General features: G+C 38.5%; 1 protein-coding gene and 1 pseudogene across 1 annotated transcript in view; both read right to left on the bottom strand.

Annotated features, from left to right (window-relative positions):
• The window catches only part of SNW1 (SNW domain containing 1), a 30,442-nt gene extending 12,433 nt beyond the window's left edge, over positions 1–18,009 (bottom strand). Inside the window, exons 1-6 of the mRNA XM_061156520.1 lie at positions 17,926–18,009; positions 13,765–13,918; positions 10,150–10,311; positions 3,036–3,131; positions 2,837–2,943; positions 1,808–1,912 (exon numbers count right to left, since the gene is read on the bottom strand). Of these exons, the coding sequence (XP_061012503.1) occupies positions 1,808–1,912; positions 2,837–2,943; positions 3,036–3,131; positions 10,150–10,311; positions 13,765–13,918; positions 17,926–17,939 (638 nt within the window). The 5' untranslated portion in view covers positions 17,940–18,009. The remainder of the gene's footprint in view (positions 1–1,807; positions 1,913–2,836; positions 2,944–3,035; positions 3,132–10,149; positions 10,312–13,764; positions 13,919–17,925) is intronic.
• On the bottom strand, positions 14,301–14,421 carry LOC133067511 (U6 spliceosomal RNA; annotated as a pseudogene).
• Positions 18,010–18,896: the final 887 nt, after the last annotated feature.

Here is an 18,896-nt window from a genome sequence, read left to right as displayed (position 1 = left end):
AGAATGTGCAGATTAAGACCTCCTGAAAAAGGGGCACAAGCCACCCACACAGGGTCCTCAGATAGCCCTCTCAGCATCTAAGCTCCCACCCTCGAGAAGTGAAACCCAACTGGGTCATTTCGATTTGAGGTGCAATTTTATTTTTTAATACATCCACACGATGAAGCACAGTCACAAGATTTATTATTACTTAAAGACCCCAGAAGTGAGGAGTGAGGAGATAGCAAAGAACTAGAGGAAGAACAATCCTCTGTCCTAGGCCACAAGTGAGCAGCAGACAGAGAGCAGGGTAGTAATACCTAGGTGGCTGGGACAGAGGAGTCTAACTTTTCCTGGGACTTAACTCTAAGTAGTTGTAGTCGTCCCCTGATATCCAAGGATTGGTTCCTGGACGTCAAGGATACCAAAACCCATGAATGCTTAAGTCCCCTAAACAAAATGGAGTAGGATCTCCATATAAACCACACACATTCTTCCTTATACTTTAAATCATTTCTATATTATATCTAATACAATGTAAATGTTGTATAAATAGTTGTGGTGGGCATGACATTTAAGTTTTGTTTATGAGAACTTTGTGGAATTTTTCTTTTTTTCCTTTTTGCTATGCCACGTGGCATGTAGGATCTTAGTTTCCCAACCAGGGATCGAACTCTTGTCCCCTGCAATAGAAGCACAGAGTCCTAACCACTGGACTCCCAGGGAAAACTCTCCTGACTATTTTCAATGTGCAGTTGGTTTAATTTGCAGATGCAGAACCTGTGGACATGAAGAGCCAACTATATTTTAAAATGTTCCCTGGGAAAGGCAAGGTGGGAACTTATGACTGGCATCCTAAATCCAAGTCCTAATTTAAATGTCCAGTTTCTATGGGAGTAGTGTCATCATAATGCAACATGCCTAGGCAGCAACTTGGGGGGAAAAAGCTGTTTTCCTCCAAAGTTGTTTTTCTTATCACAACCACTCAGTTTCAACAATTATTAAAACACAGCCAACTCTGTCATCACCATCACTACCCACTTCACCTCCACCGTATTATCATCATTTCATCAAATAATAATATTCTGCCTTCTTAAAAAAACAGCTTTATTGAGGCACAACTCATGTACAACTAACTATACATAAAATGTACAATCTGATTAACTTTTGACACAAGTAAACACAATTTACTTGTGTGAGATCATCATCACAGTTAAAATACTGAACATACCCATCACCTCCAAGTTTTTGCACACCCCTTTGCCTATGTCTCTTTTTCCTCTCGTCTCCTATCCATACTCCCTCCCTCCTCACAGGCAACCACTGATCTACTTCCTGTCATTATAGATTAGTCTGCATTTTCTAGAGTTTTATATAAAAGGAATCATACAGTATGTACTTGTTTTTGTCTAGCTTCTCACCATAATCATTTTGAGATTCACCCATGTCACTGTACATATTAAAGTTTTTTTTTTTTTTAATGGCTCAACAGTATTCCATGTATGAAAGTGAAAGTCGCTCAGTCGTGTCCGACTCTTTGTGACCCCATGGACTATACAGTCCACAGACTTCTCCAGGCCAGAATACTGGAATGGGTAACTTTTACCTTCTCCAGGGGATCTTCCCAACCCAGGGATTAAACCCAGGTCTCCTGCCTTGCAGGTGGATTCTTTACCAGCTGAGCCACCAGCAAAGCACTCCATGTATAGATGTCCCACATTTTGTTTATTCATTTATATGCTGATGGACATTTCCCTCCTTTGATATCTTTTTTTTTTTTTTCCTTTTTAAGGAATAGTGGTGCCTTCTCATGAAACCACCTACTTACTTGAACCTTGGAGGCTCCATTGGATCTTTCTGCATTTCCACCATCCGAATAACTCTCTGTTTAGCGCCAGAGTTGAAAGCCACTCCTTGTTGAGACGGTGTGTATCTAAGGAATGTAGATGAAACTAAATGTATAACTAACTGAAATTTTCAACAGGTATTTTACTTATATTACAATCCTAAGCTGGACTACATTGTAAGTTTCTCTCACAAAGCAGTAATAGAAAACTGCAGTAATATTTAGGCAGAGCAGATAGTAACAGAGGTAAGAGAACTAACAGCAACTCAGAATTATAAGCAGAATGTAAACTAGAGTTGTATTAGTTTGCAAATTATCCATCACAGTCCATTTTGAACCATGCTAAGCACAGTGTTCAATTTCATTAAGTAAGAGGTCTAGAACACAGCACTTATTTTGTAAGTCTTCATTTGAGGAAAAAATAATATCCTCAGTAAGCAACTTAAAATTAGTAGTTTCTGAATAATCATAGGCTATAAAACAGAAAGAATAATGGCAGCAGCCCTATCAGCTCTGAATTTTTTCTTAATATCTATATGTGAATTATCTTTCCACATAAAGATTTAGTTGAGTGAAACTCCTCAAAATTTAGAAGTATTATAAGGATGGCTATTATTATATAAATGATATTAATATATTATTAATATTTATAGCATATATCAAATAATTATAGTAGTGTTGTATTATACAATATTTCCAATATATTAATGGTATTATATAGATATTATACACATATAATTTTAAAATGTAAAACTATAATCACTGGTTTACATCATATACTCTGTTAATTTCTATAAGGAAAAAAAAATGTTTTAAAATAGCATAACAGCTAATATCTTAAAAACCTCTGCTTACCATTTGCACTAAGAATCAACAGACTTCAAGTAATTACTTGAAGTAAATGCAAAAACCTGCATTTACCATTTTGACTAAGGATAGTGACAGAACACCAGGACCCCCACTCCAATCACTTCCAACAGGAAGCTAAAGCCTCCAGGCGTGATGTCATACCGGATGTACTGAGCAGGGGCCAGCTTATCAGCGGCTCGGACCGGCATGGCTGCAGCGACCTTCTGCGATACGGATTTTTCCAAGGCTACCCTTGTCTTTTCTGTTATCTGAAATAAGAAACGCCACAATGAGTGCTCTGAAAGCTAATGAAGACGTAAAAACTCATCTAAAATAATTACATATATCAATTCCCAGTTACCTCTTTAATGGCTTCTTCATCAGGTCTTTGCAGGTCTGGGTCATCTGCATTCATGACTTCCTTGGGAACCAGGTCAGTGTACTTGCTATAAATGACCTAAAATGTTCAAACACAAGCAGGCTTAAGAAAAGCAAAGAATGAAGAGAAGCAACCTCATTAAGTCATTTCAGAAGTCAAAATGTCCTCTCAGCACACTTATAAATTTAGGACACAGATTTTGTCTTTTAGATTTTAAAACCAAGGAAGCTTAAAATATATACACAAATTGCTGCCCTGGCTATAAAAGCTAATAATTTTCCTCTGACCTCATGCATTTAAATTATTTGAGATCTTCTAATCAAGTCAGTATCCAAATAAATTGTGCCAACAAAATCTTATGCATCAGTGATCCCTATTTTTGAGGCTCGCTAGGACTTGAAATTAATGATGATATAAATTGCCTAAAGCACTATTATCTTGGATTACAAGCTCATTGGAATTTAAGTCAGGTTAGTGAATAATTTCCAAATTCAGTGGGCCTAAAAAATTTCATTGACCTGGCCCTACTTATGTTTGTCTTTTATCGCATCATTTATATTCATAGATAAGAAAATGAACATATGCCATGGTCAAAAAACCCAGAACACATTCTTCCATGAAAAAAAAAAAATCTATACACACACCTTATTTCACACTTATTTAGGACTGTTTTCTGATCGGTAGGACTCTGCCAAATAGAATATTACCGACTTTCATGCTCATGACTTCTTGAATACTTCCATAATAACCTACATGGCAGATTTTATAGAAAATAGAGGTACTGGAAATTTAACAAATAAGCTGCATTCTAGATTTTGATGCTTGAGTTAAGCATTCTTTAACATACATACAAAGGATAACTTAACAACTTGCTTTCCCCCAATTCTGGGCCTTTATAGAATACTGCTCCTGGTTCTTCAACTGGATTCTCAACCTGAGTCTTTATTCAAAGGTCACACATGCAAGGGTGAGGCCTCCTATGACTACCCTTGCTACAGGAGCAAGGATTGGGAGCAATTGGATTGGGAGCAATTCCTCCCAATCCAATCATTTGCTGTCACAACTCTGTTTGCGCTCTTCAAAGCACTGCTCACAGTATGAAATCATCTATTTTAAATCTTTGTCTTCACCATTAAAGTAATAACAAAACAGCTAACATTTACTAAGCACATATTTTGTGCCACTGTTCTTTTGTTTTATATATATATATATAAAAACGAATATATATATATATATAAACGAATTTAACTTTTTGTATCAACCCTATGAGGTGTGCACAATGATTATACCTATATCACTGATGAGGAATCTCTTAATCATTGAAGTATCTCCAGTGCTTATAACAATGTCCACAGGAGGCTTTCAGTCAATAGTTTTTGTAAAAATGACTTTTACAGATACTCTATGTTAAAGGTGTATGTATACATGTTGGGATTGCAGAATGTTTTATATAATCTTGATTTCCTGGAAAAAATGCATGATGAATATAGGCCAAAATCTCTAGCTTGTTTTTCTCAGGAATGAGAAAAGGGAGCAGGTAAGAAGTACAGATACTTTACCACAAAACATGTTTACTGATATGGGAGCTACTAGTGTCACCACTGGAGAAGGAAATGGCAATCCACTCCAGTGTTCTTGCCTAGAGAATCCAGTGGACAGAGGAGCCTGGTGGGCTACCATCTATGGGGGTTGCAAAGTCAGACACAGCTGAAGCAACTTAGCAGCAGCAGTGTCACCATCCTCTCAGTGTTCATTTTGGAAGGTGCTCTGAAGCTCACTCTAGTGAGAAAAGCAAGGCTCAGTGTGTTAAGATCACACAGTCAGTAACTGACCTCAAAATCTAACACCTTTTCAGGATGGAAAAAATCTGTATCTTAAGAATTAAAAGTTATATAATAATCTCTGGAAAATACTACCAAAACTATGAAGAGTTAACTACTTTTATACAGCAATCATTACAGGAAAGGATTTGAAGTAAATGGCTCCCTCATAGTCATACATGCTCAACATAAAGTCTCAATACTAATTTAGCATACAAGAGCCATTTACTGCTTCTTATTTGGATATTCCAAAGTTAATAACCCTTTAAATGAGCATCAATAAGATTCTAGCATCTCACAAAGCTGAGTGAAGGACATTTGAAGAGTGAGATTCCTCCAAGGTAATTAACTATAAAACCCCAAATTTTTATTGCTTGAGAACCAAATGTGCTGAAGAAACTAGGGACTGGAGTGGATTATCTGAAAAATACAATATATTTTCGAAGGTATCAGGAGCACAAATGAGCTCTGTGAACAAGATAAAGTAGTAACTCATCTGTGAAACAAAATTTTTTTATGACTGAAAACTGGCAAAGGACTGGACTGACTAAAAGGATAAGCCTGTCAACATATCTACCGTTTCAGAGGTAGAAAGAAAACACTATCTTTTGGTTATATCAAAACACTATAGTTTGTGATATATCATGAACAAGGTAACACCATAAAATTTATCTTAGGGTTAAAGTTTGGAGGTTTTTTTTCAGGTGGGAAGGGTTGAAGGCATTCTTCTAGGTAATATCATATATGTAACATTTCCTATGTAACTATTTCAAAAGGAAAAATGTAAACACTTTTTAAGATTTGCTACTGAAGTCACCATTGGACAAAAAAAGGATTTAGTTCTATTGACATTGTATTTTTTTCTCTTACCCAATTTTGTATTACTATTAAGTCTTATACACAGTACTTACATTTAGAGAGATCAATGACCTTAGACTTGCCCTAGAATATGATCCCTTGGAACCCTCCCTTGTTCACCTCTTAAGCCTAGAGCTAGCATTTTCCATTCTTTTTTTCTGGCCACACCACATGGCACATGGGATCTTAGTTCCCTGAACAGGGATAGAACCTCACTCCCTACAGTGGAACTTCAGAGTCTTAAAACACTGAACCGCCAGGGAAGTCCCAAGCATTTTCCATTCTTGCTTTCACTATTAATATTTCAGTGAAAAGTCCCTGGTTTCTGAAGAATACCAGATCCCTCTGATACAAATCAGAAATCACTACAATACAGTACAAATTCAATAATCCAGTAAACCTTTTCATCCTAGGTCAAGGACCCTGCATATCAGCATCCTGAATAATGAATTTTTAAAAAATCTCATCTTGTACATTTAGTAGCCAGTTCCTATTACCACAGGAAAATCAGTGGTGTTCACACAGGGCAATGCAAACAGCTCCAACTCCCATCCCAGGGTCTTTGAAAACATGTCAGGTGTTCCTGGTTAAAACGGCGGGGATGCAGGTGAGGCACTACTGCCATTTAATAGATAGTGCCAGTGATGTTAAACATAATTCAACATGCAAGACAGTCCCCAACAGTCAAGAGGTGTCCCCCTCCTACAAATACCAGTGCACAGTTAATGCTGAATTATTAAATCCATTCAAAAACTTTATACATTAATCCATCTACTTAAAAAATCCATCATACAGCAATACATACATCATACAGCAATCCAAGTAGTCACTCCATTCAGTCTTTCTATTCAACTCAGTGAGTGACCCAGTCTTCTTTTTTTAATCTTCACTGTGGTTATTTATTGTTATTATTTAAAAGCAGTTTTCAGAGCAGTTTTAGGTTCACAGCAACAGTAAGAGGATGTAGAGAGATTTCCTACATACCAGCCGCTCCTACACATGGAGAGCTTCCCCCATTCAAGTTAGGGTCAGTATGAACCTGAGAGTGGTGCCCCTATAAACTACTAGTCTAGGGTTCATTTCCAGTGGGTGCACTACAGACAGACATGTCAAGGCTTCAACTGTATAAGGAAAAATACTTTGGAGACCGTATTTGGGCAGAATACTGAAATCTAAAAATAAACAGTTCAGTTTTAACATTTCTACTCTCCTTTCAATACAAAAGAATCACTAATATACATTTTAAATGGGCTAAAAGTATATTTCATTCAAAATTACACAACCTGTCAATGCCAAATTATTGTACTAAAATGTTGCTTTTTCTTAATAAGTAAGAGGAAAGGTAGCACGTATCAGTAAAGAATTGTCACCATTCCAAAGAAAGAGCAATGCATCAAAACAAAGGCAAATAAAGGCCTTTTGGCACAGGATAAATTTCCAGTATGTGCTCTGCATGTATAGGGACCTATTTTTCCTTTTGTAGGTAGGAATGGACCGTGTTTCCTTAGTGGCTTCACTCAGTTGTGTCTGACTCTTTGCGACCCCATGGACTGTAGCCTGCCACGCTTCTCTGTCCATGGAATTCTTCAGGCAAGAAAACTGGAGTGGGTTGCCATTTCCTTTTCCAGGGGATCCTCCTGACCCAGGAGTTGAATCTGGGTCTCCCACATTGCAGGCAGATTTTTTACCATCTAAGCCACCAGGCAAAAGTGGTTTTCCGTTTTCAATAGATACAGCTATAATTCTTCCAACAAACACTTTGGAATGCCTGTGTGTCAAGATGTCAGGCACTAAGTTAGGCATCAAAGAGGATGTCAGGCACTAAGTTAGGCATCAAAGAGGAAAATAAAGACATAATCTCTGTACTCCAAGGAACTTATAATTAAATGTCATAGACCATTATTAGTGAATGGATAATTACAACAAGGTGATGACTGCTACTAAACATAGGAAATACAGAGAAAGGACACCCAATCCAGCCAGGGAGGATCAGAGAGATTACGCTGGAATAGAAAAGAGTGAGTTGAAAGCAAGAGAATTTAGTCATAAAAAAGAACAGGGAGAGGACTTTTCCTAGCGTGAGAGGGCACACAGTGAAGTTCCCAAGGTAAAAATGTGTCATAACGCGTGAACTGCAAGAAGTTCCTTATAGCAGACATATTACGACGAATGCCTGAAAGTTTCTTCTTCTGTAACAACAACCTGTAATGCTGATAATTTTGTACTGAAAATAGAATGGCTAAAACTGGACTTTTAATTTCTGGATTTCAATATCCTGGTCATGAAAATTGATGCTAGGCTAGAAAGGTAAGCAAGAGGTCAAAGGTGTCCTTAAGTGCTTGGCTGGTTCTCATCCTAAAGATTATGGAAAGATTTTAAGTGTGCGTGCTTATGCTGCGTTTGTGGTGGGGAGAGACAGAAAAACATGAACTACTGTTTTTTCATGCAGGTAAGACAAATGCCAAGGAGAGGGGTTCAGATTTTGCTGCAGTAAATTAAGCAAGAAAAGAAAAGGGTCCGAACTAAGTAGCAGAGAAGGAACCATACCCGAGAAATGTTAAAGAAATAAGATAAATCATGGTACCTAACAGGTTCAGGGTCTGAGGAAAATAAAATAAAATGAATGTTAGGCAAAAGCTTTTTAGAGAACATACTGGCATTATATGTCACATGTGAAATGTGACTATCCTCTGACCCAATACATATACTACTAAGAATTCATTTTATACAAATCTGTTGCTGTTGTTGTTGTTTATTCATATCTGACTCTCTTGTGACCCCGTGGGTTGTAGCCCACCAGGATCCTCTGTCCAGGCAAGAATACTGGAGTGGGTTGGCATTTCCTTCTTCAGGGGCTCTTCCCAACACAGGGATGGAACCTGCATCTCCTGCACTGACAGGTGGATTCTATACCCCTGAGCCATCAGGGAAGCCGTTATGCAAAACACTGATGTGCAAAAAGATGGTTATATATGGATCCTGACTAAAGCACTGCTTGCAAAAGTAAAAAACTGGAAATTTTCAATGTTTAAAAACAATTAGGGCACAAGGCCACCATGAAAATCTATGTAGATTTTTCTTAATGAAGTAGACCTCTATGTACTAATAAAAATCTTTAAAATAAAAGTAAAAAAAAAAAAAAATCAAGTCTATGGGAGTTATGAGAATTAAAATCTCATTTATTTAAAAAAAAGATACGTTATGTTTGTGTGTATGTGTATATATATAAAGTGGGAATACATGTAAAGGTGAAGTTACAAAGGAAAGGGGAAGAGATGAGATCTAGGATACACTAGAATACACTTGGCAAGATTAGGTTTAGATAGGAGGAGATTTGTTATAGAGACAAAAGGAACAGTCAAGACATAAAGGCAAGTGCAAGATAAAGAAAGCCAACAATTTTCTTCTAACAGTCTTGTCTGCAAATAGATGGAGAGTCACCTGTTAAACTGAGAGAGGATGGAGAAGAGTAGGAGTTAAGCTTGGAGGAACATCAAGGGAGCCCAGTTGAAATCTGAGATAAAAATTTGCATGACTGCATAATTGTTCTCCCCCTAAACTAGTAGCCATGATGGAGGAGCAACAATGATATATCATTAGTGCTGTCTTAGAGAGTAAAATGAGAATGTCTGGGAGAGAGAGAAGAAGCAAAGGATAGGTACTGAAGGTTCTCAGGTACTGTCCCCAATACATTCAATTCTAAAGAGATCTTTTATCTCTATTTGGAGTATTATAAGAAAAAAACTAGGTCTTAAAAAACAGTTCCTTGGCTCTGGGTGTGGCTGCTCTACGATGAAATTATTTTAAATAAATTTTATTTTTGGTCTTTGGATTACTTTGTAAGCAGGGCCATCCTAAAACTAGCAAGTGCCAGTTTTGTACTTAATCAAGGAAGAAAGAAGTTCATGTGATTTATTCTATTCAAACGAACCATTAAAATAATTAAGTATGTATGTATTTTGGAAGAGAAATAGAAAATACTATAGAAAAAACTAAATTTTGATTTTTTTAGGATGCCAGAATTGTAGATTTTTAAAAATTCACTAGCACTTAAAAAAGCTAGTACTATAAATGCATTGTTTTTTATATATGATGTTATATGTCAATTATATCTCAGTAAAACTGGAAGGGAAGCAAGAATTGTTTTTAAAATGTGAAACAAATATATGGAATCCCTAAGTATTTATATAAACTTATCATCAATTTGAGGAATTTCTAAGGAAAAAGTCATTGCTGTTATGAAGCCATATTATATTGTTCATACTGTTAAGAAGTCATCTTCAGTTAGCCTAAGTATACTTCATTGTTACTTTTAACAGAAACTAAATGGCCAAAGATTTATCATTTTCACACAATTAAAAAAAAAAATTCTCACGAAATATTTATCAATGGGGGAAAAAAGTCAATGAGAGGGTTACCTTGTCTTTTGACTGTCCTTGTCGAGCAATTGCATCATACTTAATTTTTCCTTCAGCATCCACCTGAATGGCCAATGCATTTGACATTTTTTTCTTTCGTCCCATATCCAGGGGATACTGGGCCACGTGGATCTCTGGAAAAGCCCCTCCATCTCCAAAATCCTATATAAATAAAGAGAAATAAAAAGAATGTTCAATAATAGTAATTTGAGATTTAAGACACAGTCATTCTTTCAGCAAGTAACACAGAGCCCTTATCATGCTAGATGCTAGAGAGATGGCAGTAAACGAAGCAGGGGTCTCTGACCTTGTGGAGTGTACATTTCAGTGTGCAAAGATATAAAAGGCCTAATTTTTGGCTTGTGATAAATGCCTTGAAAGCAATAAAGGGGCTGGGAAGACAGGCTGTTTTTTATAGTGGGGTTGGGATAACCTTTGTGAAGAGGTAGTGTGAGGTAAAGCCTGGATGATGAGAAATCAGTCATGGGAAGATCTGAGGGAAGCATTTTCCAGGCAGATTAAACAGCAAGTGTGAAGGCCCTGAGTTCAGCATGTTCTAGGAAACGAGGTCCAGTAGGGCTGTAGCTTATTGAGGGGAGAGGTACAGACACATAAGCGATTAAGTCTGTATGGGCAGACAACAAACATCAGATCATGAAATAGCTTCTAGATCATGGCAAGGATCTGGATTTTAAGTACATGGCAGGAAGAAATTAAGCAAAATGTTTAGTAAAAGGAAAAGATTTTTCATTTTAGCATACATAATTTTCTTAGTGAAAGACAGGTCACGCTATAGTTAGAGCAGAAATATAAAGAATTGGGGAGTTCCCTGGTGGCTTAGTGGTTAGGATTCCAGGCTTTCACCACCATGGCCTGGGTTCAACCCCTGGTCGGGGAACTAAGATCCTGCAAGCTGTACAGCACAGCCAAAAAAAAGAAAAAGTATAGAATTATATTTCTTCTTCAGATTTTAGGAACATGATACTATTTATTCAGTGCTCCATGAAAAGCAAATAGGAAGCATCCAGAAAAGAGTTTACCACATTTCTGATGATTATATATAATTATTTAGAAGACAGAATTAAGACTTCTGAAGGAAACAAGCTAAGTCTGTCAATGAAGTTTAAAATTACAAAAAAAGGTCTATCATTCAAGTTAACATATAAATATTAAATTTAAAGTTTTATTAAATTAATATTTGCTTAGTACCTTATTAAAACTTAGAAAATATAATTCACACATATATTCTCATTATATTCTTGCAGTTCTTCAAACCTCATTTTTCATATGGAAAAAATAAGTTTAGAAAAGTTAAAAGTGATTTTTCCAAGGTCTCATGGATAGCTATGACTGGAACCCACATCTTTTGACTCCAAAAGTCTTTTCATTTCCTACTAAACTGAAGTATCTTAGCTCAAGAAAGGGCAAGAAATCAGAGGAAAAATATATTAATATTAATCATTTAGAGGGGATCTTATGAAAAAAATTTATGAAAATAGCCACTTTTATATGTCCTCCTCCTTCAAGAAATATTCCATTAGATCCTAAATATATGATTTTCTAGGTACAACATACTTACTTGCTAAAGAAAGGTTTGACATCTTTTAAAACAAATAATAGAGCTGAAGATGTTTTCTTGTAAATTAGGCAGAAAACAGTTAAAACATTCCCCAGAAAGGTCCTACCCAGGCCATCAATCTGACATATGCACAGATTTGCTAGAGTTCTTCAACTATAACAAGCACTTCAGGACTGTAGATGTGGCATTATGCGGTCATTAAGCTTGCCAGAAAATCATAGCTTTTACTTTAAAAACTAGAACAAAATGCTTTCTTCCACAGAATATTCACTCTCCTCAAGAAGCATTCACAGTATTTCCATTAGCTGGCCATTTTGGTTTGATTTTCAAATAAACTGGCTGGCTCCACCAGGATATAGGAATCCTACGATATCCTATGATAGTCATGTAAGCTTTTAAAAAACTAATAGTACTAAATGTCCTGATGTTGAAATGCAAGTAAAGATGTGATTTCTGCTGTATGTAAATGATGCCTGCAATCCTCACTCTAATCTACTGAGAGGCCAAATGCAGAATATCTATAATCCCTTAAAAGAGACACTCAAGTCTTCTGTTACATAATGGCAAGTAGTACCTTTTTGCTCCAGATATGACAGCATTACAGCCTCCTTGATAATCATTTATTTTGCTCTGCTTCTCACAAATTACATGATCAGTGACAATAAAAGCAACAACAACAAAAATACCTTCAGAGGTGTCAGAAGGCTGGCCTTCAGACACTAGAATTAATAAAGATCAGAGTATAGTTGAGCAAAAACCAACCAAACAAAAAAACCCACCAGGGAATATGTTAGGAGAAGGCATGATTTAGCTGGGTGTTCCTCTTTTGGGCTGTACAAAGAACATGGCAGGCAGGGATAATGACAAAGGAGAGAGGCTGAGAATACAGTTGCTTTTTTATAGGTGCTGAGCAACATATTTCAATCCAATGAATAATTAGTTACATGATCACCACTTGGAGGCATGTGAAAAAAAGTTTAGGACTTGACCCTTCCTATTTGTGAAGCAAAATTATAACCATGTAAAGACAGAACAAAACCAAGTGATAAAATTATAATAACTGAGTACAAACGAATAGGCACAGAGATTTTTAACAGAACAAGTATATCCCTTGGGAAGTGGAGGAGGAAAATTTGCAGGAGTCAGAATGAAAATATGAAGATGGAGAAGAAACAGGAAGAGGCCTTGGGGAGGCAAGCCTCAAGTCTCTGCATTTCTTCCTAGGTAAAAAATGTGATCAAGCATGGGCATTCTGCCCCTGGAATTAGGGAAGGGAATATGCATTGAACTGATGTACAAGATCCTGAGTAATGAGGAGAATAAGTGCTGCTAACAAACTTTGTTCTTTGCGAACAAGCTAGAGACATAAAAAGATCATTTCAGATTCCTCCTCCTCCCTCACTGCCTCTGAATTAATCATCAAATTCTGTCTCTTATACCTTCCCCCAAATTGATCTACGCTGCACATTCTCCTAATGAAGACAAGAAAACAGGAAGAGAGCTTAGGATCTGTCCAGGGTCACACAAATAGTAAGGAACACAGCTATAAGGAAAAAAAAAAAAATTAAAAAAATCTTGTCAGTGTTCTATCCACTACATGTAACAGGAAAAAAAATCAGAAAAACAAATGCTGCCCGAGTTTTCCCTGGAGGAGAGCTGTTTCTTCAGGGTGATGTGGCACTGTGCACATAGGGAAGCGGGAGGGAAAGGTATCTGAACATGAAACCATTCTTTAATTTTTCTCTCTTACTTCCCCATTATTTTCCATACACTATAAGCCCCAATTTATAAAGGGTATGTTAACTGCTTCTGTACATGAGTAACAGTTTGACATAAGAGACATACATTGGTATACTTCTCTGGTGATCAAAGCAGTGAGAATAAGCAAGAACAAAAAGCTCAATCTTCTGAGGGAAGTACATGTCTTGAGAGCTCACAACCAGAATCTTTATCACACTGGAACTCATATGCAACAGTTCTAGGGTTTACATTTACTTTACAAAGGTGCTATAATAAATTTTAGCAAAACCATTTACCTCTAATAATCGAGGTATCCAGCCTTTCCGGTAACCGTACGGGGGAGGCTCTCTTCGGGAGGAGACCAGTGAGGTCTGTCGTGATCTCTGGGATCGTGCCTTTTCTTCAGCCTCAAGCTGGTCCTGAGACAGCTGAGTAGGTGCAGGTAAAAAGCTAGAAACAAAGACAAAAAAAGTAAGAATTTTTAAAAACTCTTACATTTTATCATTGCAATTTGGCCACCAAACACTATTTTCCTATAATATTTCTTCCTTTGAGCAAAAAAGCAAACTATCCAATGATTTATGGCAGGGTTAAATATTTGTTGCTTTATTATGCCTGGAAAAGAAATAAGTACTCAGAGACATACAGTAAAAATATCTGACCAGGATGCAGGCAACTAGTGCCCAGAATTAACAGATATTTCACATAATAAACCACTAGTTTTTATGCCTCCACATTTCTTTTCTTATAACAAGTAAATTTTCTCAATTACTGAGGGGTCAACTCTCTACAATATGATTTTCTTAGTGTCTTTAATACCCCTCTTTAAAAAAAAAAAAAGGAACGCCTCACGAATTTCATATTCGCTTCATGCGTGTCATCCTTGTGCAGGGGCCATGCTAATCTTCTCCGTATTGTTCCAATTTTAGTACATGTGCTGCTGAACCAAGTACTTTACTATTCTTATACTCCTTATTTTTAACTATTTTACCCTTATGCTTCCTACTTTCAACTATTTTAGCACCAATACAAAAAAATAAGTATTAGCACTGAAAGTAACAAAGAGGTGGATAAAAAAAGAAAGAAAACACAAGACACATGTTTAAGTGCGATTTCCCAAGGGTATCTAGTTTTGAATGTAATTTAAAACTTAAGAGGTTTTAACCATTCTTAACTTTTAAGTATGATAAAAGTTATCAGAGAGATACCAAAGTACCACAAAAGGATTCCAGTATGTAAATAATATACCCAATGGAAAAGTTAGGGTTCCTTTGTGATTCTTGGCTAGTAAGAATATTTGAATAAGCAGCAGAGCTTATTTATTAAAAAAATATTTATTGGTTGCTGGGGTGCTGGCACTGTGCTAGGTAGGAAAGGAGATGAACTGAGAAAGATACATGCATGCTGTAGAGAGAGATCAAAATCACACAAATCCGTAATTACCAATTGTACTGACTGATCAGAAAAGTACAGAGTGTTTCGACAGCATATGTCAGAAGAATCTAATCCAGTATGGTGGGTCAGGTAATGTGATGGTAAGAACTCTGAGTTCAGAAGCTATCTGTGCCACACATGAACTTGGATTAGTTGCTTACCTCTCTGAACTTCAGTTTTCTCATTTGTAATGATGGACCAAATGATTATCTACCTCTCAGAGCTGTTCTAAGTATTAAATGAAACCACCCATGAACAACGTGGCACAGAGTCTGGCTACCATTCAGTATGTGTTCCGTAAATATTTGACTGGAGTTATGCCACAATTCCCCCAGTGTAAGTTAGCTGCCCTTCACCTATGCTCTCACAAGACCCTCTGCGCACCACCACTACTGTCTTACTGTACTGCAATCACTATCGATTTATCTTTCTTTCTCTCATTAGACTATGGGCAACTTGAGGGCAGGAATCACACTTTGTTTCTTTAATCCTTAACTCTTAAGGCATTGCCTAACTAGCTCACAATAGGGCCTACTTAAATGTTGGCTAGAGAAATAAATTCACTCTACCCTTTGCACTCATTATTTTTCGGTCACGACAAACTTACTGCCCCTCTTTAACCAAGTCATCTCTGTATCTTTACATTTGCTTTCCCACTGCCATAGGTATTCTATTTATTTATTAAGAAAACTCTTCATCAGATTTCTTTAGTGCTTACTTCTTAGTATTCCTGTCCCTACAGCTGTCACCTGACCAAAACAGTCCACCCTGCTCTTTGCGTCACTCTCTATACCTTTATTTTACTCCTAGTACTTACTACCTGAAATTGTGTTATTGATTTATTTACTCCTACAGTCTGTCTTCCCTAGAATGTAAACTCTGAGGGTAAGAAGATTCCCTGACTGACTCAATAGCAACACTAGCTGACACACAGTAGACTTTCAACCCATGGGATCCAACACATGCAATTTACTGAGCAAATGAATGGATGAAAGGAGTCAAAACATTTTGGGCTTATACTATAGCTGTTTTCAGTAAACCATGTATACTAACACATAACAGAGACACAAAGTCAGAAACAAAGAAGCCAAAATATTTACTTAGGTTTCATTTCTCTTTTACCTTCTGTTGGAAGAACTAGTCACTAAAATGATCAAAAGGCAGGCAGCTTGCCAAGGCAGAGTTTGGACAATCTAGTAAACAGGTAATCTGGCCTGAATTATAATGAGAACACATCCTAGCCTTCCAGAGGGTCTTAATATTGTTGTTCCCTGTAAAGGATGACATTCCCAGGAGGTACTTTCCTAAGATAGGGGTGGGCTGCTTAAGTCTACCTCAGTATTTCTCAACTGGGGGCAAAATAACTACAATGCAGATATCTGACAACATCTGGAGACATTTTGTTATAACGTGAGGTAGAGGGAGAAGGGGTGGGGATGCCACTGGCAGCTACTGGGTACAAGCTAAGATACTCATGAACATCTTAATATGGGCAGAACAGCCCCATACAAGAATGAATTATCCAGCCCAAGATGTCAATAGAGCCACTGTGGAGACATCTTAGTCTATCCTTTCCTTTTTACTCGTCTCTGCTGTTAAGAATCTCTGGGAGAACTTATTCTTAACAACACTTCATCTGGAAACTTGAGACTCTCTATAGAAACCAAATCAGCTAAAACTCGGCAAAATCAGAAAGCTGTGTAAGTCCCCAAGACAAGGTATTTAATGACTGCACTCTGCTATTGCAATAAGCACCCAATACCCACAAGATCTCTGGTATTTTTCCTCTGTGTCCTTTTCAACTGCATCTTTTCCACAAAGCCTTTCCTCATAACACTACTAGTCTCTGTCATACTGCCTCCCATCTGGAGGGCACTCACTGGAATGTTTGCTGCCTGCAACACTTCCTAAAGAAAACGCTCCAGTTCATTCAGCCCATTCCATCTAATTCTTTTTGCACTTCAGGCTAGTACTACATAATAAGCATTCTGTATTATTCTTTGTTTCATATCTGTAGGCCTTGTACCCCAATCTTCCCTGCTGCCAAAGACTGTCAGATTTCCTTCTGTATACACACAAACCCTAGGACAGAGCAAGGCACCCAAAAGAAACCTCTCATCCAAGTATCTTTAGGGTTCATAACGGTCATCAGCCAAGACAAACGCGAACAAGGAGAATGAAGAGTGTCAGAGGAGCTGAGGCAGATGTCCTAACGCGATTCCTTTCTTTATCCTCTTGGGCACTCAACTTTTCCCGTTGCAGTTCGTTTGCGTGGAAAGTTTTCCACTTAGATGGGGCAGCAAGGTCGGAGTTACGTAACTCCTTGGAATCTCTTCCTTAAGCATCTTTTCCTTAAAGGCGGGGGCCACTTTAATCCCATGCAGTTGCCAAGGCAACCGGGAACCACAAAGATCGTACGCGGTTCTATCTACGGGAAGAAATTCTAAAAAGACCCAAAGTTAAAAGTGAGGGGCAGCGGCGTGAACTAGCAGACAGCGGCCACTACTGTGGCTTTTGATTTTAAATCTCCTTCAGTACCGCTCCCCCCCGCCCCGCCCTTTTTTTCCAGGAGTCCTGGTTTCGGACAGAAACAGAAGACTTCGGCGAACAAACAGCCAGGCAGTCGCCTGCTCCCCTCTGCCCAAATAAGCCCCTGCCCTCCACACACCCCCATCGCGCCCACCCGAGCCGCGGACCAAAGGCGGAACCCTCCAACCCCCAAGACGCTCAAACGAAAAACACGCGCGACTCCCCGTCTCTCAAGACAGAGACCTATTGGCCACGCCGCGGCTTTTGGCCCTAGTGAGGGGGCGAAGTCAACCCGGGAAGCCGCTGAGGAAAGACCCCAGCTTCGGCGAGGCCTAGCCGTCCCGGCGTCCGGCAGGAGGGCCCAGCCGTGGCCTCAGCCTACAGTTACCCTGTGGCCCGGGCCGGGTGACCGCCCGGAGAGTGTGGGCAGAGAAATGAAAAAGGTGGGTACTCCCAGACCGTTCCGTATCGAGGACCCAAATCAACAAACCCACCTGGTGAGCGCCATCTTCTTCCGCTTCTTCCAGCGCGAGCGACAGCACCACGGGGCGGGCCTTTCCCGGGCGGAGCGCTGTGAAAGGAAGGAGCGCGCGGTGCGCAGGCGCCATAGCCGAACGGCCTTCTGGGACTTGTAGTTCTTTGAGCAAGACTACAATTCGGTTCCATTCTCAACCAGAGTTCTGGGATACACGCTTCAGTTAAGGAAAAGCAAAACGCGTCGTTCTTGCATGATAGAGCATTCCCTAAGCAAGATACTAACGAAGTTGAGATGACTTTTAAGTCGCTTTATTTTCAGTTCAGTTCAGTCGCTTAGTCGTGTCCGACTCTTTGCGACCCCATGGACTGCAGCACACCAAGCTTCCCTGTCCATCACCAACTCCCAGAGCTTACTCAAACTCAAGTCTGTCGAGTCGGTAATGCCATCCAGCCGTCTCATTCCCTATCCCTTTCTTCTCCCAAGTTTAATCTTTCCCAGCATCAGGGTCTTTTCCAGTGAGTCAGTTCTTCACATCAGGTGGCCAAAGTATTTCAGCTTCAGCATCAGTCCTTCCAAAGAATATCAGGACTGATTTCCTTTAGGATGGACCGGTTGGATCTACTTACAGTCCAAGGGACTCTCAAGAGTCTTCTTCAACACCACAGTTCAAAAGCACCAATTCTTTCGCGCTCTGCTTTCTTTATAGTCCAACTCTCACATCTATACATGACTGCTGGAAAAACCACAGCTTTGACTAGAGGAACGTTTGTCAGCAAAGTAATGTCTGCTTTTTATTTTTTATTTTTATTTTTGTCTGTCTGCTTTTTAATATGCTTGTCTAGGTTGGTCATAGCTTTTCTTCCAAGGAGCAAGCGTCTTTTAACTTCATGGCTGCAGTCACCATCTGCAGTGATTTTGGAGCCCAAGAAAATAAAGTCTGTCACTGTTTCCATTGTTTCCCTATCTATTTGCCGTGAAGTGATGGGA

This window comes from Dama dama, chromosome 12, assembly GCF_033118175.1.
Source record: "Dama dama isolate Ldn47 chromosome 12, ASM3311817v1, whole genome shotgun sequence".
Lineage (NCBI taxonomy): Eukaryota > Metazoa > Chordata > Mammalia > Artiodactyla > Cervidae > Dama > Dama dama.
The sequence above is the reverse complement of the archived record's forward strand: the minus strand, read 5'-3'. Positions and strand labels throughout refer to the sequence as shown.